Source organism: Erithacus rubecula, assembly GCF_903797595.1.
Source record: "Erithacus rubecula genome assembly, chromosome: 11".
NCBI lineage: Eukaryota > Metazoa > Chordata > Aves > Passeriformes > Muscicapidae > Erithacus > Erithacus rubecula.
Genome location: NC_136663.1, coordinates 8,067,062 through 8,089,297, shown reverse-complemented (window position 1 = coordinate 8,089,297; position 22,236 = coordinate 8,067,062). Strand labels below are relative to the sequence as shown.

Genomic DNA, 22,236 nt, shown 5'->3' with positions numbered 1-22,236 from the left:
ACTGTGGGTAGAGATTGGCATCGTGGCTCCAGCTGTGGGCACTGTACACTGCTCTGGTTTTCTCCAGTGCCACCCCACAGCACATTGGGGTGTCCTCATCCTGGCATTGGCTTCCACACCCCATATCCCCAAATATATATCCCCAACCCCAGCAATGCCAAGGCCTGCGAACTCCAATGGGATGCAGGGCACAGGCCTGTGCCTACTGCTGCTAGGAAGAGACAGGAATCAGGTAGGCAATAGCTCTGGTTTTAATAAATACATCTTGGCCCCCATCCACTGGCACCATAAATTATGTGAGAAACCCAGCTGAGACAGGGTGGGTGCAGTAGACAGGGGCTGGAGGGACTTTACACTATGTACAACATGGGCACGATGCCCACCGGCCGGGGGGCTTGGGGTGGCAGGGCAGTGAGTGCCCCAACCTCCGTGAGCCCGGCCACTGCCCACTGGCACGAGTGGGTAGGGCAGTCCTGGCATTGCAGTCATGCTGAGATGGGGTGCCCAGGCTGGGGGCCTGGCCATGTGCACCCCACTGTGCTCCTCTGTGCCCCCTGCCCTGCACGGGCAAGGGCAATAAGCAGTGGGGCTCCCCTTGCCCACCAGCATTGCTGTGTGCTTGCCCTGCTCTAGGCAGCAGTCACTGCTCAGTGACTCCGTGACTCCACCTTGGCATCGTGGACCTTCTCCCGTGTGTCTGAGGGGGCATCCAGGGCTGAGGGGGAAAGCAGGGCTTAGAGATGGACACGGTGGGTGCCAAGGGGGCACTTGGGGTGGTTGTGCCAACCCTGGCTCAGCACCAAGGAGACTGGGAGGTGCAGGGGCTGCCACAGAGTGTTTGGGCAGTGGTGCCTGTGTGTGAGCACTGCACTCACCACGGCATTTGGCACAGCAGGGGTTGTCCCTCGTGGCAGGGCTGGCGCAGGCAGATGGGGGGCACTCCTGCCGCTGGCAGTGCGTCTCCCCCGACTGAGGAGCAAAAAGAGGGGCTGAGCACCAGGGTGGGGGGACAGCAGCTCCAGTGCTGCCTCCCCTTCCCCTGGTGCTGCCCCAGGCTGGCACACTCACCACACACCAGCAGAGGATACACTTCATTTCTCCGAAGGGGGGCACGGAGGGGTGCCAGCTCTCGTTGTTGAGGTACCAGCGGCGCCCAAAGCGGCACGCCCGCGGTGCGTCTGCCTGCATGGAGTCAGCCAGCTCCGGGACACTCCTCTCTGGGGCTGCAGGAAAGGGCACTGGGAGGATGCTTGCCTGTGGCAGGGCAGCCTGTGGCATTGCCAGTGGGGGCACACAGGAGCTATGCAGGGAGAACAGAGGGCAGGAATGGGGTGCAGGTACCTGGGCACTGCTTGCAGCAGTCAGAGGGGCTGGCGCGCACGGGGTTGGCACAGGTGAGCCGTGGGCACTGCACCTTCTCGCAGTGCACTTCACCTGTGGTGCCCTGCAGGGAGGGCATGGGGCACACGGGAGGCACAGGGCAATCAGCTCCCCATGCCCTGTTTGAGCCTCAGCTACAGTGCCTGGGGACTGACAGCACCCACAGGTGCCATATCAGGCTGGGGGCCAAGTCTGGAACCCACACCCACCTTGCAGGTACAAATGGCACATTTGATGAGGCCAAACGGGGGCACGACAGGGTGCCAGCGAGTGCCAGAGCCTCGCCATGTCTTATCACCATCAAAGTAGCAGCCTGGAAGAGGAAGAAGAAGAAGAGGAAGTCACAGCCCTTGTGACTCAGCCTTTGCAGAGCTTCCCGCTCAGCCCATGCCCACAAAGACTCACCCTCACTACTGTCCCGTGCCCGCTCCAGCTTCATCTCTTCCTGCTCTGTCTTCTTCTCTACAGGGAAGAGGAGGGCCATGAGGGAGTGCACACAGTGCCAGCAGCAAAGTCCCCGAGAGGGACCCCCACCTTGTTTTCACAAGGAGCCCCCTGGCCCATCCCCCAGGTACCTTCACAGATGGGGCAGCACAGCTCTTCGGGGTGCACCTGCTGGGTACAGTTCAGGGGCTGGCACAAGATGGGATCGCAGATCACTGTGCGCTTCTGGGGACAGCAGGGATGGGGTTCATTACAGAGGGGCATTACTGATGGGTGCTGCCCTTTCAGCACAACCCCCAGCTCGTACCTGGCAGCTGCAGATGGAGCACTTCTTGTCATAGTCAGGAGCCCAGCGGGTGCCATGTGCCCGGTGCTGACCCTCAAAGAAGCAGGAGTTGGGGTCCTTCTTCAGTTGCTCCAGGTCCCTGGTCTTAGTGCTTTCAGAGAGCTCAGCCTGCCCCAGGGACTCCCCTGGGGCCAGGCGGGTCCCTCCTGCATGGCACTGGTTGGGAATGTGCACCTGGAGGGGGCAGTGAGCTGGAGATCACTTCCCATGCCGATGCTTGGCTGTGCTCCATGGTCAGGGCTGGTGGAGGAGCCACCCACGACCACAAAACACATCAGGCTGTACTGCTGACAGGGACCTTGTAACAGAGTGATCTTGTGCCCCTGCACCCTGCTCCAGGCAGTGCCACCTGGCTGCAGGCAGCTGTGGGGATGTGTAGGGGTGCCCTGCCCTGATGAGGACCTACCCGTCCCCGCATCTCCCCATTGGGGTGTGCTTTGGTGCTGACTTGCAGGAAAGCAGAGCCCTGAGCCAGGTGTTGCAGCAGGTCGGCATCCAGGTCCTTCACCACCCCCTGAGCCTGTCATGGCAAGAAGGGCACCAGGGTGGGGATAAGGTCTGGCCCAGCCCCTGCTGAGTGGTGCCCTGAATGGGTGCCCACCTTACCTCAGTGCTGTAGAAGCCTTTCAGCAGGCGCTTGTGCTGGTGGGGGCGGGTGCCCATCTCCCCCAGCTCGGCCACCCCATGGATGTGGGCACTGACAGTGCCATCGCTCGGGCGTCCCAGCCCTGCCACCGAGATCTCGTAGTGCAGGTGGCAGTGCTCATCCAGTGAGAGCCAGGCGTGCCCCCCAGCACCACTGTGCACTGGGGGGGACACCAGCTGCCCTGCCAGCGCCACAGGCATCTCTGTGCATAGACAGGGACCGTGGGAGGGTGCGGGTGTTGTGTGGGAGGGCTGTCCCACTGCCCCCCATTGCCACCCCACGTCCCTGGTACCTGTGTAGCGGGTCAGCAGTCCACTGTAGGGCAGGGAGATGATCTGGCCCCGCAGCTCACCCTCTGCCCAGTCTTTGGTGGCCACGTTGAGGAAGAGCTCATTTTGTAGAAGCATGTGGGCATCACGGGCGCTGGGGCTCTGCCAGGCACCCCAGGCCTGCCACCAGTGGGAGAGCATGCAGGTTGGGACAGGGACTCGCCCAAGTCCCTGTGCCATCCCTCTCAGCATCAACTAGTGCTCACCAGCCCATCCTTGTAGCTGGATGTCATGTCAAACAGGACGTTCCTCTTGTTTTTCCGCCGGGGTTTGGTCTCCAGTGTGATGCCCACCACCTCGCTGGCAGTGCCCACCACCTGCACCTGTGGGTGGGGTGCCAAGGGGCAGTGCCAGGGTGGCAGATACACCTGGGACCCTCGAGAGGGAAAAGGGTGCCCACCACTCACCTGGTACTCCAGGGTACCATTCTCATGCAGCGCCAGTTTGGCTGAGCCCACAGCCCCGGTCTTGGTCGGCTGCAAAGCGTCTGCTCCGCATAGGACACTTTGGATGGCTTCAGCCCGGGGAGAGAGGCACAAGGGTGGGTGAGAGTGGCACGGGGGTGAGCACAGCAATCCCCCTGCACCCCAGAGTGCCTGCCCTGCGCTCACTGTCACAGCTGCGGCGGGTGCTGATGGTGCCAGCCAGCCGCCGTGCGTGCCGGCCCTCTGTCTCAGCCACGATGCGGAGCTGCCCCTGCACCAGCCACTGCAGCTCCTGGGCAGACACATCATTCAGCACCTCTGCAAAGTCGGGGTCCTGGCAGGAGGGGTAGAGAGCCATGGATCAGCCCTGGTGCTCTGGGCACTGTGGCTGCCACAGCATGTGGGGGAAGGGAATGTTTTACCTCCATAGTGATATTGGCGTAGACCTCCCGTAGCATCTGGCCCTGGTGCAGGATGCGGACCCTCAGTGGGACCCATGGAGATTCTGGGCATGGCAGAGGGGAGTGGACCCACTGGACCAGGGGTCTGCAACCACTGTCAAACCCACATCTCCGTGCCTACCACCTCCAAACCCCTGGCACTTTCCTGCAAGCTGCCTGCCCCTGTGTGCATGGACCCTCACCATTCCCTTCAGCACCCCCTAAATCCTTGCAAACCCACATCACAAACCTATCCTTCTTGCACAATGATCCCCACACCCCATATTGTCTGCAGCATTCCTGCCCCACCCCCTGCACAGGTGCACATCATCTTCTCCCCACCATACACACCCCGAATCACACAACATACAATGTATGCACACCTCACCCTCTAACCCACCTTACACACGGCCCCTATACCCACCCTGAGCCCCGCACCCAGCCTAGTCACCCATCCTGAACCCCACAAATGCTGACCCACGCATCCTGAGCTGCAGACATGCCATGCACTCCTTCTGGCCCCCTCTGACCAGGGCTTCCCTCCCCTTCTCTGCCTACTCTCACCCCTTGCTCCAGGCTCCAGCAGTCCCCGGGCCATGAGGATGAAGTGCAGGTTGTTCTCGGTGTCACTCAGTGTCAGCATGGCCATGCCCCCAGCACCCAGGTGCAAGGGATCCGACGAGGTCAGGATGGCACCGAATGTCTCTGCGGGGACAGGGGTGTGAAGGACATTCTGCTGGCCACCCACCGGCTGCGCGTGCGGGAGCTGGACTTACCTGCAAACAGTGCCCGGTGCTTGAGGATGTGCCCGTGGACCTCTCCAGAGGGCTGTGCCCGGGTGATGAGGGACACACGGAGTTGTTCGCCCCGCAGCAGCTGGACGTTGGCTTTGGACACCGTCCTCCACATTCCGCAGAGCTGTAGGTGATGGATGGAAGGGCTGGGCGGTGGCTGGGGGACACCCACACCCTGCAGGGGTCTGGAGGGGCACCGTGCCCCCTGCCCTGCCAGCCCTCTCACCATGCCGTCCTCGGGGGCAGCGCTCTTCTGCACGGGGTGTTCAAACAGCACGTTACCCTCGGGGTCACTGAAACGCACCCGGCTCGGCCTCCCCAGCCTGCGGGCATCCGGGGGATGAGCAAGGGCCACGTACTGCCCTTCCCCTCCCCTGGCTCACCCACACTCAGCACCAGGCACAGGGCGTGTCAGGGAGGGCATGCGGGGGTCACCGGGGTTAGGGCTGGGGGGAGAAGGATGTTGTTCTCCTGGGGTGCCAAGTACTAGGCTCTCCTGCCCATTCCAGGACTAGCCCAGCATTGCTGTCCTGCTAAATGCCAGCTTGGCATGGATTCTCTGGGCTCCCCTATCCTGGAGCGGTGTCTAACTGGTACAAAGCAGGATGAGGGTCTCTGCCGGGAAAGACACCATGGCAAGACCCGCTGGGAGCTGAGTGTTTAGGCTGTAAATAAAGAGCATTTTCGGCTCTGCTTGGCTCCCCCTGTCAGAGCTGGGAATTAGTCACCACTTTACTATGCAGAGGGGCCTGGAAGCGAGAAAGAGCACAAGAAACTGGAGCGGGAAGGAGGGAGGGAGGGAGAAGAGAGGCTCTGCTGCTGGTGGGCATCTGGGGAGGGCATGGTAAGGATGGGGAACCCTGGCAGCAGTGCCAAGGCACTGCCCACCAGCAGAGCCTGCAGGGTGGCACAGCAGTTCTGCCAACTGCACCCAGGGGAGCCCTGGAACCGTTCCCGTGTGTTTCCAGTCCAGATCTGGAGGCAAATGGGTGAGGCTGGGCCGACACTGTGGGTGTGCCGAAATTCTGGCCGCTGACCTAGGCTGGAGCCCAGAACACTGCCCCCCTTCTCCAAATCTCTCACTCTGTCAGTGCAAGGCTGTGACACCATGGGGGGATATCAGAAAGGAAACTGAGACACAAGCACTGTTGCATTCCCCCCTTTTCCAGATATCTGCCTGCTGTGCCAGGCTGGACGGGACTCACCGCTCGTAGCTGATGGAGAAGAGCAGGGAGGAGCGCAGCAAGGTGAAGCGAGCCTTGGCCACGGCGCTGGATGTGGGATGCCATGGCTCTGGGCCACTTGTCAGCAAGGCCACAAACTCTGGGGAGGAGATGCTGCTGCTGAGGGGGAGCGTGGGAGGTGCCCCCCACTGCTGCTGTCTGGGTGGGGGGCTCACCTGTGCGGGCATCATCACGAGCCAGGCCCTCAGAGCTGAGGTAGGAGCGGTCGTTGTAGGGCTTGTCCAAGTCATCCTCCTTGTCCTGGAAGTACTCGAAGGTGTCAAAGCGGAGTGCAGGGCTCTTCTCTGGGGGGCCTGGCAAGGTTGGCATGGGGTGGACACACAAGAAGACCATCACACCAGGCTGCTTGTGCACAAGAGCTTGGGGTGGGGGACAATAATAAATCGGCCCTTTTGAGATAGACCAAGATGTGCCCTGTCAATCACTATGGGGCTCTAGCTTGGGCATGCTGTACATGGGCATGTGGACAGGCAGGGCACTTAGCCCTGTGTGCCTTCCCTGCACTCTGTTCAGGCTGTTCCCATCAGGGCTTCTCCCTGCCCATCATATCATGGACACTGGTGACTTTCATAACAAATTGACTAGCCCTGCCCCCTTTCCCAGGCCAACGGGGATCCAGGAGGACTGATGGGGGTTCCCTGCAGAGAAGTGCCCACTCTCCTCACCTTTGGGGCAGGTGTGGCAGCAGTGTCCAGGCAGCAGTGTGGCCCGGGGACAGGCAGGCACGGGGCAGTCCTGCTTCATGTTCTTGCAGTTCACTTTCCCCACGGGCTTCCCCCGGTGGTTCCTCTGCTGTGGGGGGTCCAAGAAAACCCCAGGAGAGCCGTGCCAAGGTGTGCCAGGCCATTTCGAGGTGTGCCAAGTCATGCCCTCCCGGCACGGCCGGGCTTCCCCCATCTCTTTTCATCTGGAGCCCTGGACACCTTGCACGGTCCCCAGATGCCTGTACGGCAGCCAAACCCGGGCCCCCTCCCCACAGCCCCCAACCTCCTGACCAGCTGTGCATGGCCCCGCCAGCCCCAGCCTCGGGAGCTGATCGGAGAGAGGGAGGGAGGGGGCCGGAGGCCATCCCTGAAGAGGGGGAGGAAGAATGAAGCCTGATCCTTCAAACCCCCCTTCTCCTCCCCCCTGCCGCGGGGGAGGACATCCAGGTGTCCGGCTGGCTGAAGGAATCCCGCTTCCCTCTTCCATGGGAAGGAGAGGAGTGTATTGAACAGAGGGGTCGAACTCTCTCCTTGCCAGCCTCCTCCCCAGCAGACCCGGGTCCTGGAGGGTCTCCCAGGGAAAGAGGTGTGTGGGGGCACTCACCGGCTCGCAGTGACAGATAACGCAGCGCATCACCCCGAAGGGCTCCCCCAGGTCCGGGTGCCACGTCTCCTCCAGAGCATAGAAGTGCCCCCCGAAGGCGCAGCCTGCGGAGACCCCACCACCACCCACCGCCGTCCCCGGTCACCTCCGGGCCGCGGGCACCCCCCTGCCGCAGCCCCGGCCCGGCCGGCACCGCCCCGCCGCCCGCTGCGCTCCCGGTGCCGGTCCCAGTGCCGGTCCCAGTGCCGGGGGGCCCGGGGCGGAACGCGGGGTGTCAGAGGAAGGGGGGTGCGAGCATGCGATGCACGGACGGGGGTGCGGGTGGCAGGGAAGGGGTGCCCGACGCGGGATGCGTGACGGGGAGTGCGGCAGCGGCTTGTACGGGACCGCGGGTGCGCGGAGCGGGGGAAGGAAGGGTGCAGGGCAGGGGGCTCCTACCTGCCGCCCCGCCGGGGGGCAGCGGCTCCGTGTCGGGCCGGATGGGCAGGGCGAGCTTGGGGCGGGCGGCGCGGCCGGGCAGCGGCCGGAGCGGGAGCAGGGCGAGCAGCAGCAGCGCGGCGGCGCGCATGGTGCCGGCCGGCCGGGGCGGGCGGACCGGGACCGGAGGCGGCGGCGGGGAGGGGGGGCCGGGAGCTGCCGGGCGCTGCCGCCGCCTCTGCCCGGCTGCCGGCTCCGGCTCCGCTTTATAGGCGGCGGCATGGGCAAGCGGGAGCTGCGATCCCTGTGCAAACAAAGGCCCCGCTAATGAGGCGCAGGCAGCGGCCGGCCGGGGGGGATGCGCCCCCCGCCGCGCTCCGACCCCCCCACATACCCCCGGGCCCCGGCCCGCCGCCCCCGCTTGGCACGGGACGTCCTGTCCTGTCCCGTGCTGTGGCACCCGGAGCTCGTGGCTGCCCCGCCAGGCAGGGGGGACCCCCGCGCTCGGGATATCCCGGGGATCTCCCCCATTCACTGTTCCCCCTCTCCCCGGACATGCGGTACCCCCGAGTGCAGAGCATCCTACTCATATGCCAGCCCCAGGGCATGGGGCTGAGGAATGGAGGTTGGAACTAGATTATGTTTACGATCCTTTGCAACCCAACCCATAAGATTCTATGATATAACCCTCCCTGAGAGCATCGGGCACCCTCAGGTTTTGGGCATCCTGGAGATATCCCCTCCCAATTCACACAGCACCCTCTGGGATATAAGGCATTGTGGAGACACCAACACCACCATCCACACCCCTTTCACAGACCCTGGGGTGTTCCTGAGCAGTGGACATCCCAGATACGACCCCATTCACATTCCCCTCTTCAAGGGCATGAGCCCTACGGGAGTCTTCTCATCCAGATAAGCCCCCTCTGGAATACGGCATTTGCAGGGCACACCCATTCAAATGCCAGACTCCTCAATCTGTGTACTTTTACTGGTATAGGGCATCTCCTGGACACAGAGCATCCTGGTGTCCCCAAATCCGTGCAGACTACCTTCAGTCATGAACTCTTCCTGGGCTCACTGCTCCCCATTCCTCAGGCATGAGACATCCTGGGGACTACTCCATCTACTCAGTCCACTCCCAGGTCCCTTGGCACCCCAGGACACAGGGCACTGCAAGGCACTGTCCATCCACTGTTCCCTGGCAGCCAGCCCTTCCTCCATCCACCCAGCACCCCTGAGCATGGGTTCCCAAAACAGCCAGGCCCCTCCACCAGCCCATACTGCTCTATGCAGAAGAACAACCAAGCCCTTCCAGCTCGTGCCTTCCACATTCCTAAATTTCTCCAGCTGCCGCCCACCCTGGGCAGAGCAAGGTTCCAGAGTGGGACCCTGGGCTCCTGCCCGCCAGTGACAGGGGCTGCAGGGGAACAGGAGCCCGGATGCCTGGGTTCCACTGCCCAGGGAGAGAAGGGGCTTCTGGAGGGGAGATGCTGTGAGAGCATCAGTCCCCTCCTTTACCCACACTCTGCTAAGGGTGGCAGAGGTTGGCAGTGAGAGGGCAGGACACCACGGAAAAGTCTGGGGAATGCGTCATCCATCTGGGGAAACTGAGGCATGAATTTAGGGGAGGGGGAGCCTATGAGGAGTGGGGGACACTTTTTGGCACCCATATCCCTGTTTGCCACCTCCCCCGAGGGTGGCAGAGAGAGGCTGATGGTGATGGGTGCGAGGGAGGCGGGCGCCCGGCAGAGGGAAGGCGGGTGGGGAGGGGAGGAGGGGGAAGCGCGGGGCTGCCAAAATCAACTCCGGGCGGTGCAAACACCCGGCCAGCTGCGCGGTGTAGCTAGGGAAACACGGCACAGCTGGAGCACAACAGGCCCCTGCCTCCCCAGAAATCTCCTCCTGGGCCTCCCTGCAGCCCAGCGAGCAGCTGGGGGGGCTGCAGCCCACTGCCCCGTGCCCCAGTGCCAGCATGGGGCTGTCCATGGCTGCCCCATCCCATTCCCTACCTTGATTTGGCACACGTCTCCGTGCAGTGCGACACCTCTCCCGGGGAGGGCACTGGGACAGGGGGCTTGGCCCTGAGGGGACCTGGCCCGTGGCAGGAGCTGGCAGAAGGCAGCAAGGAGAAGCCGGGCTGACCCCGCAGGACAGCCCGCTGGCTGGCAGGGCTGGGACACTGCCAGGAGCTCAGGCCTCGCCCGGGCATGGCTGTCCCTGACATGCTGCTGGCTTGCAAGCACGTTCTGTGAGCAGCGACCATGCCCGGCAGCATGGCACCCCTCGGCCCTGTGCCCTCCCTGCGGTCCCCAGCGGTGTCACTGACCTGTCCCCTCTCCTCTCTCCCGACGTCCTGGCTGGCCAGGGGGGCAGGGAAGGGCTGGGGGCCGTGTGGCTGTGCCAGCGTCGCTGCACGGTGCCTGCTGCAGCACAGCAGCGGCTCTGGGGACGGCGGGACGCGAGCGGGGCTGAGCAGGGAGGAGGCGGGCGATGGCTCCCAGCTGTCCCGCCGATGCCAGGAATCCGGTGCTGGCTCTGTGCACCCAGAGCTCGTCACAGTCTCCTGGCTCGTCTGCGGGACACGGGGAAGAAATGAGGGAAGCTCCCTCCCCTTTCCCAGGGAAAGGAAAGAGGGATGGGGAACCCGCCTGGCTGCAGGCCCTCGGTGCTGGGGAATCCGAGGTGTGGGGTGGGAGCATGAGGAAGAGAGGGGCTGCAAGGGTATCTGGCACTGACAGGCTGGGATCAGGGTGGCATGGGACCTATCAGGTCAGGAGGGTGCGGGGCATCCACTCCCAGGGAAGGGGGCATGGCATCTGCGGTGAGGTCAAATGGGCAGGGAGGAAAGGGATGCTCCAGCCATGCACAGCCTGGGCTGCCCCTGGAAATGCCAAGGGGTGCCTTCATCAACATGCAGATGTGGCTTGGCAGAGCCTTGGGGGTCCCTGTGCTCTTGGAGAGGGGATGATGCCAGCCAAGAGCAGTGCTGGGAAAGGGTCCCAGTCCCAGCAGCTGCTTCCCAGTGCCTGCATATGTGTGTGAGGAGCAGTGCCGTGCACAAAGGCACCTCTGAGGCCTGGAGCCGGCACATCCCCAACGGGGCTGCCAGCTGTGAGCAGCTGGAGCTGCGCTGCGATGGAGACGACTGGCCATGGGCAGCCTCAAGCCTGGCACCTTCACCCCTCCACCACCTCCTTCCAGGGCAGGCACTGGTTTGACACACCATGGATGAAATCTCACGTCCCAGCAAAGTACAGGTGGGTGCCCCAATGGCACCTCCCTATATAACAGGCTGTAGTTCTGCAGGGGCTTTGTGGGCATGTGCCCTGCCCAGTGGTGAGGGTCCCCAGGAGTATTGCAGAGGATCGTGGTGCCAGGGCCATGCCATGGTTGGCATGGGGTGTCTCAGCAGGCCTTCACCCGAGCTCTGCTCCTATTGTCTGCCCTCATTAGCTGCTGCCTGCTCGCGGCTTTGAACATGAGCCCAGCTCCGGGCGACAGGAAGGAGCCTCTGCTCCCCAGGGATGGGGTCGTGGTGAAACTGCATGCCCTGGGCCCCCCTTCTCACAGCCTCCCACTGCCTTCTGGACACCCCAACACCCCCTCCAGGCACAATCCTGAAGACGGGAAGGCATGTGGGGCACCCCCTCTCTCCAAAAAGAGCCCCCTCGACTGCTCCGCCCCGTTGTGGGATGCAGAGAGCCGTCAGCCTCCCCAAAGCTTTGTGCCGAGCGTGGCTTGTGCCGTGTCTAATCCCCCCGGCCTCACACACACGCGGCGGGGCGGGGGGGGGGGGCTGTCGTAATGGGTGGAAATATCTCATAATTCACGTGTGACACAGGGATTACAGCCATTCCGGCAATATTTGCACAACTGGTAGGCGACTTGAAGGGCTGGGCCATCCCAGATGAAGGCTAGGGGGGTCTGGGGATGGAGGGAGTTTTGGGGGTGGTAGGTAGAGAAGAGGATGCAGCTTGGGGGGGCAATGGAGCAGGGAAAGTTGGCTATTTTCTGTCTGTGAACACATGGAATTTATTATGGAGGGTGTTGCTGCTGACATGGTGGGGATGGCTGGGGCTCTCGCCTTCATCTCATCCTGCTGTGGTGGCCATGGCTCGGGGAGAGGAATGGAAACTCCAAACCAGTCTCATCTGCCATGCCAAACAGATTCTGGCAGTGTCCCTGAACAAGATACCTGTTCCCAGTGCCCGCTCAACCCCAAAGAGCTCCCTGCTCATAGGAGCACCCAGGGGTGCTGGTGTCCCCCTGACCCCAAATGTACCCTTCTCAAGGTTTCGCAGGGTGACCCCAGCAGGAGGAGGGTGGGGGGCATGTGGGGCATGTGGGGGCCTTGTTTGGCATGGGGATTAGCAAGCTCCCAGAAGCGATGGTGGTCTCCCCCCTCCCCACCGGACATGCAGGCAAATATTTGTGCCCAGACTTCGCAGGACAGCGAGAAGGAATTTCATTCTTGCGCCCACCTGCGGCTCGGCTGCCTGGCATTAACCCCTTCTCCTCTCCACGAGATGGAGGCGGAGGGGCGAGGTGCCCTCCCAGCCACACTGCGTGTGCCCCGCTGGAATGGGAAGCTTGGCTGACAAGTGGGATGGTGAAGGAGGCACAGAGGAATCGCCCCAGATGCCAGCAGAGCCACTGGCATTAGGAGCCTTTGCCTAAGGCAAGGAGAGTTTGCCCGTGGACATCCTCTGGGCAGCCCCGAGGGCTTTGTGCTGGCTTGCTGAAAATTGGGAAAGGTAAAACCCTGCCATCCTTCACCTCCAAGCTGCTGCACCCTAACCAAGGTGCCCCTTGCAAATCCGTCTACCCTGCAGCTCCCGGGACAGCTGTCTGGGAGCAGTGCAAGGACCAGTTTGCATGGGGAGAAGGTTTGCCACGAATGTTTATTGGCAATTTGCATATGTAGTAAAAAAGCCCGGAGGGTCCAGGAGGGACCCTGCTCCTGGGGCTGCTCGTGTTCGGGGAGGGGCAGGCCGGGTAGAGGGTCCCCCGCTGCCTGGCACCCGTAGAGCCCCGCTGAGCTCCTTTCCCTGGCCCCGGAGCCAGCTGTGCCCTGAGCAAACGGGGCTGTTTGCTCACGCCGGGATTAGCCGCTCTCTTTGTTCCTTTGACTTTCTCTTTCCTTTATGCCAGACCCTTTTATGGGGGCTTCAAAGGGGGCTGGGACCCTCCTCCCTGCCCTTGGAAGGCCAGGTTTGCTTCCCATGCTAGCCCTGACATCCTGGGGGTGCCCACCGAGCACACCTGGGTGGCCTGCGGGGACCGCAGCTGTGCCACCGAACCACAGCCTCCCCCCCACCCCGGCATCTTCCTCCTCTCTTCCCCCCCTTCCCTGACTCCTGGAACCTCCTGCTGTCTTCAGCACCTTGCCAAAGTGGGTGCGAACGGCTGTCCCTGCAGCGGGATTCCCAGCACTTTGCACCCTGTAAGGAGAGGTGGGAATCTTGGCACCGGGATCCGGCCAGCTGTGCAGCCCCGCGGCCCCCGCCTGGCTTCCTGTCCCCTGCCAGAGCCCGGGCTGCCTGGCCGGAGCCCCCGTGTCCCTCTGGGGTCCCTCTGCCTCACTTACTGCCACCACACTCTCTCCCTCTACAGCACGCAACATCCATGGGATCTGGCTGGGGCCAGAAGCAGGGGCTCTCCCCCACATCCTCCTCTGCCCCCCTGGCACCGGCAGCAAATGCTGGCATTGCCTTTTCAGCAGAGGAATACCAGGCTGCCCACGGCCACGGGCTCATGCTGCCTGCCAGCTTCTGGCATTGTTGAAAAGGAATATTTTGGAGTAAAGGGACTATTGTGGGCACCTAAGGCTGCCCATGGGGGTCCATTAGACCTCCAGTTTCCAGTTGCTCTCCAGTTTCCCCTGATGGGTTTGTTTGCCTAATCAAGAAGGAATGCAGGGCACCGCAGCTCTCCAGCCTGGCATTGCCAATGACTTTGCACCCAGGGAGGGAATGGGCATGGTGGGGGCATGGCAGGGACTGACATGGGGACGGTGGCGGGCCCGAGGCCAGCGCAGGCACAGGGTGCTGACGGGTGTGATCGCGGGCGTCATTGCAGCTTGTCACGTCCGCAGAAGGGCCACGACCGTGTGGAGGAAGCCTGGAGGTGTTTGACCCCGGTGCTCACGGGTCCTGTTGTTGCCAGCTGTGCCCAGCCAAGCTGGGGCTGCCAGTCTGGTCCCTGGAGTCGTGGTGATGGCACCCTCTGGACTGCCCCTCCAGGCACCCTGCAAGGTGGGCTGTTGTGGGCTGAGCAGGGCACGGGGCAGGTGGAGCGGGGCTGGGGTGTTTACTTTAACTGCTGTCACCCGGCCAGGCGCTGCCGGGAATCACCGTCCCCAGGGACAGGGGTGGGAACGTGCGAGAGTGTGCGAGAGCCGCGGTGTGAGAAGGAAACACAGGCGCTGCAGGGAGACCGGGAGCGAGAGGATGTGTGCTGGGAGGGGGGTGTCCCCAAAGGGAAGCCGTGGGGGGCTGCCAGGGTGCAGGGTTATCCAAGTGCATGTCCTGATGTGTGCCAGGGAAGTGCACGTGTGTACACGTAGGTTTGAGGATGCACGTGGTGGATGTGCACACGTACACGTGGGCACGTGGGGATGTGCAGCCCCTGCCAGAGCGTCCAGACAGACTTTGCCAGGTAATGTCACAGCTATGCCAAGGCATGGTGCTGAACAGGCCCCTGGTGCTTGTCCTAACCAGGGAGAGGGCATCAGTGGGAGCCTCACTCAGCCCACTCCCAACCAAGACCCCTGGTAAAACAGCCCTGAGGCCAGGTACTAGCCAAGACCCTTGTGATCCATCACCCTCTCCAGCTCAGAAGGATCCCATGACCCACAGTCATCTCAGGGATCTTCAGCTCCCCTAAGTCACCTCTGGCGGCTGCAGGGGTCAGGGCATGCCTCTGTATAAAAACCAAGAGTGATGGTATCTAACTGGATAAAGGGCACCATGGATGATGTTCACCTCTGTGAGGGGTTTTGGTGAATTTCACACCTGACTGCCCCAGCCAGGAGCAGGACCCCATTAGGGCTGATGTTCCCGGGGCTGTCCAGCGCAGGGTCACTGATGCCATCCCTTCTGCAGTACCAGGGCCGCTCTCTACCCCTGGACGGGCACAGCTGAGGCACTGACCGCTGAAGTGCTGGCAGCTGAGCGCTCAGGCCTGCGGGCAGGTGAGCAGCCAAGGAGGGCGCCCGGGGACGCCCTTCCCGCGCCCCGAGCCAAGGGAGGAAGCGGCCGGAGGCAGGAAGCCTTCCCCCGGGCCCGGGGCCCCTGCTGTGATTTTGCTGGAAGGTCAGCGGCGACACAACAGGAAATGGTGCTGCCTCGGCGGGGCGGCCAGGCCGGAGCCGCGGAGCCGCGCCGTGAAGTCCCGGGGCCGCTCCCGTTCCCCGGCCCTCCGGCCCGGCCGGGCGGCTCGCGGGCCACCCGCGCCACCACTGCCCTCCATGGAAGGGCGACGGGAGCCCGGGAGCAGCCGCTGGCCCCAGGGTGGAAGATGCAGGGCCGAAGCCCCCAGCCGAGCATGGAGCTGAACAGTGAGTGTGTGGCTAAAAGGGGGGACTGGGTGTGCAGGAAGGGACAGCGGATACTGTGGCCCCACAGCCAGAGTGTCCCCTGCATGGTGGATCCACAGATGGGCATCAAACCCCAAGGGTGGCTCTGGGCTGTTCGGACTTGGCCACCGCCAGCATGTGAGGGCAGCTCAGCATCTCTCCGTGCCCATCCTAGGTAAACAGGCTGCACTGAGGATTTTTGGGAACAGTGCCCTGCAATGCCAGGGCAGGCAATGAGGCAGATAGGAGGATGCAAAGAGGGCACTGGAGCAGCTGGCAGGATGGGCAGCTGCTGGGCACAGCGCTGTGCAGCAGCACTGGGGAAGGCAGTGCCGGCAGGGGAGCACTCAGCCGGTGCAGCAGCCAGGAGCAGATGTTCCCTGTGGGACACTGCAGGCCGGGATTCCCCGAAGTGCACATGACGCCTGGAACTGCTCTTGGCAGGGATCCGGAGGGCTGGCCCTGCTCTGCACAGGGAGTACAGCCCTGCTTCCTTGCCTGGAGCACGGCTGAAAAACCTGGCAGACATGGCTGTGCAGCCCTTTGACACACACCACCGGCACAAAAACCCCGGCTCTCCCCGAGAGCTCTGGGCACCCCTTGCTGGCTGGACTGGAGAGCAGCACCAGGCCCTCCTCAGCCACTCTCACCTCCCCCTGCACCCCCACCATGGGGCCATCAAGGCCACCAAAGGGCTGGGTAGAGGACTTGCCACTGTGGGCTTGGCTCTGGGCTGGCACTGCCCAGGGAGGCTGGAACAGTGCACAATGCAACCCCATCTCCTCCAGGACTGCTCCTCCTCACATCCTTCCTCCTGCACGTAAAAGAGGACCGTGCCATCCCAACACGGTTGATCTGTGACAACAGACTTATCCAGAAATACATCATGGAAGCCAAGGACATGGAAAAGGGAGTGGTGAGGATACAGTCCCCCATAAAACCCAAGATCAGGGACATGCACAGTTCCTGGCACCTCAACTTGACATCTCTCCTCACTAGGGCCAGTGCCAGGCCCTGCCTCCACTCAGCTGCCCTGCAGTGCTGCCCTTGGTGGACTTTACTTTCCAGCAGTGGAAATCCAAATCGGTGAGAGGGGCTGGGAGGAGGGTGCTGGCACTGGTGTGTAACTGGACTGGAGAAGGAATCTTGGGTTGGCACAAGCACCAGAAATGCTTAACAAGATGCTTGTAAGCATACCTGGTGGCACAGGGAGGGTAGAGGATCTCATCCAGACCTAAGGTGAGCACAGGAAGCAACGAGGCCCTGGGGGTCACTGTCTGCTCCCCCAGAACGAGACCAAGCGGCGGGAGATCCTGTGTGACCTGGCCCTGCTGGTGGGTGCTGCAGCAGCGGCCCAGGGCCAGGTGAGCAACGAGTGCGGGGCCAGGCAGCTGAGCCAGCTTTACCGACACGCCAACTCCTTCTTCCTGCTCCTGCAGACCTTCAGCTGGGAGGTGAGAGCTCCCCACATGGACCAGACCACCCTGGCACGGGTGCCAGCTGGGCTGGGTTGGGAGCAATGGTGTTTGTCACCCCTCTGTCCCACTCTCGCCCTCAGGCAGGACACTGGGAGCCGAGCTGCTCCCCACACTCCATGGAGCAGACCCACATCACCAGCATTTTCCTCACCTACCGGCAGCTGGTACAGGGCAAGTTGAGCTTCTTCTTCTATGACCTGGCCAAGGTCTCGTGCAAGCAAGGACAGGGGGACAGCAGAGACCCTCCATGCGGGGCCCGGTGAGGCTGCACACAGGGCTCAAAGTGATGCTGGAGCAGTCCTGCAGGACACTAAGCTGTGCTCTGGGTGCCCAGGAAGATGCCCATGGGGAAAAGGTTGGCACCTGTTCCTCAAGTCTTCATCAACCATGCAGTGCATGGAGGCACACAGTGACACTCACGTGCCAGCAGGCACAGGCCCTGCTCCCATCTGGGCAGGCACCTCTACTGTGAATGCTTTTCAATTAAAGAGCTATTTTTCTAAAGAGCTGTGTGTGTCCTTGTGCCTGGGCCCGAGGCAGAAGTCAGCTCCTCTGGGACATGCTCCCAGTTCTTCCCAGTGCCTGCTCCCACCTGCAGCAGCTGCCAGTGCTGCAGGATCCCCCAGCACAGCCCCGCACAGGGCCTGAGCTGCCATCCTCCTCCCTGTACCCACCTGCCACAGGTTTGGACTCCCCATCTTTGGGAAGTGGTAGGGTCCCACCTTTGCCCCTGTGCAGCTGTATCCATTCACTGCCAGCCTCCTCTCGCAGCAAGCAGAGCCAGGTGTAGAAAACATCCCAGTTTAATTGAAACCAAGGCAGCCTGCCTCAAGACGGTTCCTGAAGGAATAGTCCCCAGTCCCCAGAGGCAGGCAAACAGCTGTCCCAGTCTGGTTCCTCCTGGCCAGAGCCAGGGCTGTTGAACACAGGAGAAGGTGAGGAGATGGCATCAGGCAAGACTGGAGCACCCAGCATGGTGTCCACTCAGATGTCAGGTACCTCTCTCCTCACAGAGATGCGGATCCCAGCAGGAGTCAGAAGACACTGGGATCAGGAGGGAGACTGCTCCTGCCTCCCCAGATCTGAAGAGGCTGGGCAGCATGGGTGCTGCAGCAGAATGTGGGCTCTCAGGGCTCCAGCTGGATGTCTGTGGGGCAGCCCACAGAGGTGTGCTAGAAGGCCAACTTCTTCATCAGCAGGTAAACACGAGAGTCCACCTCAAACCCGTGCAGGTTGTTTGCATCTCCCTGCAGCCGCATGAGCAGCCCCCCGTAGGACACATAGGCAGAGCTGAGATGGGAGGAGAGGAGTAGTGAGAGCAGGGAACCCCAGGGGAGACCCAAGCCGAGATCCCAGTGCTCCCCACCCCAGGGCACTGTGTCCCCCACTCTGGACAGGCACTCACAGGCGTGTGGCTGCCTCCGTGGAGGTCTCGTCCCCCTCGATCCGGTACACCTTGCCATACATCACGTACTCAAACTGGTCTGCCCTGCAACAACACAGCCTGAGGTCAGCAAGGAATCAAACCTGGCCATTCCCTAAGCTCAGTGTCCTCTGAGACAAGGTACCTCACAGCTACAGAATCAATTAGATTGGAAAAGATCTCCCTAAGATCATCAAGTCCAACCTGTGACTGAACACCACCTTGTAAACTAGACCAAAGCAAGAGTGCCACATCCATTCTTTCTTTAAACAACTCTAGGGATAGTGATTTTACCATCCTCCTGGGCAGCCCACACTAATGTTTAATTACCCCTTCCATGAAGAAATTCCTCTTAGTGTCCAACCTGAAACATTCAATCATAGCACTTCCCCTTTTCCACGTGGGTCCCTGCTGGGCCCTGTACCTGGAGGGCCGGTCATCCGTGGGGTTGTACTCGCCATCGTCCAGGGTGCCGTCCTCATACAAGGTGCTGGCGATGACCAGGCGGAATTTGTCCCCTGCAGAGAGGCCAGAGGAGCAGTGAGAAGGTTAGAGCACAACCAGAGCAGCAGCAGGCACAGCCAGAGCTTGGCCTGGTGGCAAAGGACCACCCTGGCAGGGGGTGCTAAACAAGCTCTGTCCCTGCTACCAGTCCTTCAACAGGATTGTGGGGAACGTGTGGAAGGTCACACTGGATCCTGAATCTCCTTGGTCCCCATATCACAGAGGAAACCAGAGCCACAAGGACACACACTGCTGGTGCTTTCAGGGGACACAACAAGATATTAACAAGATATTCACTTATATCTCCCCAGAGGGCTTGGTTGCACCCCTTGCAACGTCAGCTTCAGCCCTTCTGTGTGTCATCAAAGGTAATATTCTCTTTTCACACATTTAGTGTATTCAGCTGCAGAAGTTAATTTCAGATCTCTCTTAAAGCCTGGTTACTACCAGCTGAAGCAACTTTCCCAGACAGTGTCTGCAGAGAAAGAGGAGAGCCCAAATACACACAGGGAGGCGAACCAGAAACCCAGCTCAGCCCCAGTACACTGAGTGTGCCCTGAACCTCCTGTCACCTGGGGACAAGACAAGGGGCACAAGGAAGCCTGAGACAGTTTATTCCTTGATTACAGCAATTCCAACTCCACCCTCTCTAACCTCGCCCACCCAAGCTGACACCGGCGGACCGGCCCGTGCTAGCAGCCGATGCTTACCGAGGTCCACGGGATAGATCTGGATGTTCACGTCCAGGATGAGATCCATCTTGAAGGACTCGCTCTCGCAGTGCAGGCGCGACACTGGGGAGAGCAGCAGAGTCACGGACCAGGACAGAGAAAATCCCCGAGGTCTGGGTGGGAACAGGGCGGTCTTCCCACCCCAGGCTGGCACCGGAGCCGTTTTCGGATGGTTTGGGAAGGATGCCCAGAGCTCGGCAGCTGACGGAGGTATACACAGGCATGGAGAGGAACGCGGTGGGGCGGGGAATGCACGGCACAGGGCCCGCGGGGGTGTGGGGGGCACAGCAGCCGGGCTGGGGACACCCTGAGGAAGCGGGGCGCCCCGGGGGCTGGCAACACGCGGAGCGGCCAGCGCCGGCGGGAGGGGCGGACGGGGGACCGGGAGAAGCGGGCCGGGGCCCAACTCACCGCGGTCGAACTTCTTGCCCTCCGGGTCGATGTCCTTTACGTCGAAGATGTCCTCGAAGAGGATCCCGGCCATGGCCGCGGCTCCGCTCCCGCTCCCGGCGCCGCTCCCGCCCGGCGCACGGTGATGACGCAATCGCACCGGCACGGAGGGGCGGAAGCGGCTTCACGGTGGGCGCGGCCTCTTCCCGCCAGGACCGGCGGGAGCGCGCGCCGTCCTCGTGCCCCCGCGCCCCGCGCGCGGCCGGCAGGGGGCGCTGCGAGGCCGCGGATGGACCCGCGCGCCGCGGCCCCGCCTCCGGCACGAGCGGGCACGGCAACGGCAGCGCCCCCGCGCGGCGGGCACGGGGAGTGCCGGGAGAAGGACGGGGCGGGGAAGTTCCGGGCGGAGCAAGGGATGTCCCGGGAGGGGTCCGGGATGTCCCGGGCGAAGTCGGAGATGTCCCAGGAGGGGTAAGGGATGTCCCGGGAGGGGTCCGGGATGTCCCGGGAGGGGTAAGGGATGTCCCAGGAGGGGTCAGGGATGTCTCAGGAAGGCTCCGGCATGTCCAGCGGGGTCTTGCAGCCCGCGTCCCACTCTCGCTGAGTGGGGCAGAGCGGCTTCCCCGCGCCCCCGCTCGCAGCTGGCGCGATGAGCTGCGCGGACTCAGCCCGCAATGGTCTCGGGGCTGCAGCTCCCACCGGCTTCTTCCTCCCTCGCCCGCTGGCCATGGCGGGGAGGAGCGTATGACACCGTCCCCCGTGTCCTGCCGATGAACCGTGAGGGGAGCAGGGGGGTCTGGCACGGCCGGGGGCTGCTCACACGTTGGGCGCCACGGGGTGCTCCATGCTTGGCATCTGGTCGGGAGCGGGTTCAAGAGTTCAGCCCTGTCCTCCCCGTTCCACGAATGCAGCCACCGCCAGCCTGCCTGAATTCTTCCCTGCCTCAGGAGAGGCTGGGCATGGGGGGGACTCTGCACCTCGTTTGGGCAGATGTGGCACAGATGAGGCTGGCGGAGCCGGCAGGTGTCCCGGTGTGATGTGGACTGGGGGCAGCGGGTGGCACGGCGCTGTGTGTGCGTCACATGCCACCATCTCCCTAGGAACCGCGAGGTCTTGAGCGGGGACATCCAGGGGATATGGCTCCCTGTGCGTGGCCCCTATGCCTGCAGCTAGGTGGCTTCCAGGGTTCATAGCCCACGCTGTCCTCGGGAGCCAGACATTTCCATGTGCCGAGGTGCCCCAGCATCCGCACCGGGCGGCCTGTCACAAGATGCCTGTGGTCCCCAGACACACACAGGTGTGACCCCTCCATGGCATGTCCCCTCCGTGACACGGTGCCAGCGCATCCTCACGCATGCCTGAGGCGCAGGCAGCGGAACGGGACAGTGTGGTGACACGCGGCGGGGACACTGGCGTGAAGGGGGGTGCTGGTGCCAGGGGTCTGTGGCTCGTCGGGGGAGCGTGGGCGGTTCACGGCAGGGTCACCCCGCGGCGGTGGCACTCAGCGGGGACAGCCTTAATGCGCTGGGACGGAACCTCGGCTCCTTCTAATCATCGCCTGGGTGGGTAACGCCCCCAAAGCCCCGCAGCCCCCTCCTCATTCTGCCCACCCTGGCTCGGGGAGGGGCAGGAGCCTCCTCCCTGCCAGAATGTGGTGGCCGTAGACAGGCTCCCCTCTGGCGCAAGGTGAGAGGTGTGGACCCTTCTCCAGAGTTACTGTGCCCTCCTGGCATCCTGCATCCCTCTTGTTTGGGGTGCAGGACTGGGCTGGTGCAGGGGACCTGGACACCCCTGCGTGAGGGGCCGTGGGGGACACCCGGGGCTGTGCAGGTTGCCGGGCGGTGGCAGCAGCGCACCGAACATGGCAGGACAGCCCCAGGGTGTGCTGGAACGGAGGGAGTCCTGCCACAGCCAGGCTCACCAGTATGACTAGTTGCCCTTTTCAGACTCCTCAGGATGCCATCCTGGAGGGACGAGACCTGCCTGGCGGACACCAGCCGGCCAGGGTAGGGTGGTGTGGGGGCCAGGGCTGTTTTTCGGGTACTCAAGGGTACTCACTGGGATCCTGATGTGGTTCAGGCTGGAGGGCCACCGCACATCTGTGTCTCCTGCTTGGATGCTCTCAGGACCTCTGGGGGTGACACAAAGGGCTAATCCCACCTGGCTGTGCCTGTCTGCCCCTGCTGAGACCTGGCACACGCAGTACAGGCCAGCAGGCAGCTGGGGTTGTGCTCACCAGCTGGCGAGGCAGCCGCAGGGGTGCTGACCCTGCCAGCCAGCACTGCCGTCTGCTTCCCTGCCTTTGAGGGACAGGGCACACCTGAGCCCCCACCATGGGCAGGGTCATGGGCACGCAGC

General features: G+C 62.7%; 3 protein-coding genes across 7 annotated transcripts; 1 reads left to right on the top strand and 2 right to left on the bottom strand.

Annotated features, from left to right (window-relative positions):
- Nucleotides 1-233: 233 nt before the first annotated feature.
- CHRD (chordin) lies at nt 234-17,543 on the bottom strand. 3 transcript variants are annotated; one of them, XM_079314859.1, is made up of 24 exons: nt 17,505-17,543; nt 7,795-8,077; nt 7,357-7,460; nt 6,714-6,840; nt 6,204-6,341; nt 6,010-6,127; nt 5,031-5,127; nt 4,787-4,928; nt 4,575-4,715; nt 3,993-4,075; nt 3,757-3,904; nt 3,553-3,659; nt 3,352-3,468; nt 3,109-3,265; nt 2,777-3,018; nt 2,577-2,690; nt 2,132-2,344; nt 1,956-2,049; nt 1,786-1,842; nt 1,590-1,693; nt 1,342-1,444; nt 1,069-1,223; nt 876-969; nt 234-715 (listed from the first exon to the last, which is right to left on the bottom strand). In XM_079314859.1, the coding sequence occupies exons 1-24, from the start codon at nt 17,526-17,528 to the stop codon at nt 648-650; spliced, it is 3,030 nt and encodes a 1,009-aa protein (XP_079170985.1). In that variant the 5' UTR covers nt 17,529-17,543; the 3' UTR covers nt 234-647. The 3 variants fall into 3 exon arrangements, with proteins under 3 accessions (XP_079170985.1, XP_079170986.1, XP_079170987.1); XM_079314860.1 differs by having other exon boundaries at nt 6,714-6,837; XM_079314861.1 differs by lacking the exon at nt 17,505-17,543 and adding an exon at nt 10,103-10,325.
- On the top strand, nt 13,239-17,334 carry THPO (thrombopoietin). Of its 2 annotated transcripts, XM_079315646.1 has the most exons (6): nt 13,249-14,037; nt 14,886-15,334; nt 16,141-16,268; nt 16,352-16,438; nt 16,642-16,806; nt 16,911-17,334. In XM_079315646.1, the coding sequence occupies exons 1-6, from the start codon at nt 13,766-13,768 to the stop codon at nt 17,091-17,093; spliced, it is 1,284 nt and encodes a 427-aa protein (XP_079171772.1). In that variant the 5' UTR covers nt 13,249-13,765; the 3' UTR covers nt 17,094-17,334. The 2 variants fall into 2 exon arrangements, with proteins under 2 accessions (XP_079171771.1, XP_079171772.1); XM_079315645.1 differs by having other exon boundaries at nt 13,239-14,037; nt 16,642-17,053.
- Nucleotides 17,544-17,617: 74 nt separating the features above from the next.
- Nucleotides 17,618-20,060, bottom strand: POLR2H (RNA polymerase II, I and III subunit H). Of its 2 annotated transcripts, XM_079314900.1 has the most exons (5): nt 19,900-20,060; nt 19,468-19,551; nt 18,678-18,771; nt 18,236-18,319; nt 17,618-18,120 (listed from the first exon to the last, which is right to left on the bottom strand). In XM_079314900.1, exons 1-5 carry the CDS (start codon nt 19,970-19,972, stop codon nt 18,003-18,005), a joined length of 453 nt encoding a protein of 150 aa, XP_079171026.1. In that variant the 5' UTR covers nt 19,973-20,060; the 3' UTR covers nt 17,618-18,002. The 2 variants fall into 2 exon arrangements, with proteins under 2 accessions (XP_079171026.1, XP_079171027.1); XM_079314901.1 differs by lacking the exons at nt 18,236-18,319; nt 18,678-18,771.
- Nucleotides 20,061-22,236: the final 2,176 nt, after the last annotated feature.

Coding starts and splice junctions, on each gene's coding strand:
- POLR2H (XM_079314900.1), bottom strand. CDS start 19,972: ATGGCCGGGATCCTCTTCGAGGACATCTTCGACGTAAAGGACATCGAC. Junction 18,772..19,467: donor GATCTATCCCGTGGACCTCG/GTAAGCATCGGC, acceptor GCCTCTCTGCAG/GGGACAAATTCCGCCTGGTC. Junction 18,320..18,677: donor ACGGATGACCGGCCCTCCAG/GTACAGGGCCCA, acceptor GTGTTGTTGCAG/GGCAGACCAGTTTGAGTACG.
- CHRD (XM_079314859.1), bottom strand. CDS start 17,528: ATGGGGAGTCCAAACCTGTGGCAG. Junction 6,841..7,356: donor TTATCTGTCACTGCGAGCCG/GTGAGTGCCCCC, acceptor GACCCCCCACAG/CAGAGGAACCACCGGGGGAA. Junction 1,445..1,589: donor GTGCCATTTGTACCTGCAAG/GTGGGTGTGGGT, acceptor CCCTCCCTGCAG/GGCACCACAGGTGAAGTGCA.
- THPO (XM_079315645.1), top strand. CDS start 13,766: ATGGCAGGGACTGACATGGGGACGGTGGCGGGCCCGAGGCCAGCGCAG. Junction 16,269..16,351: donor AGGACATGGAAAAGGGAGTG/GTGAGGATACAG, acceptor TCTCCTCACTAG/GGCCAGTGCCAGGCCCTGCC. Junction 16,439..16,641: donor AGCAGTGGAAATCCAAATCG/GTGAGAGGGGCT, acceptor CTGCTCCCCCAG/AACGAGACCAAGCGGCGGGA.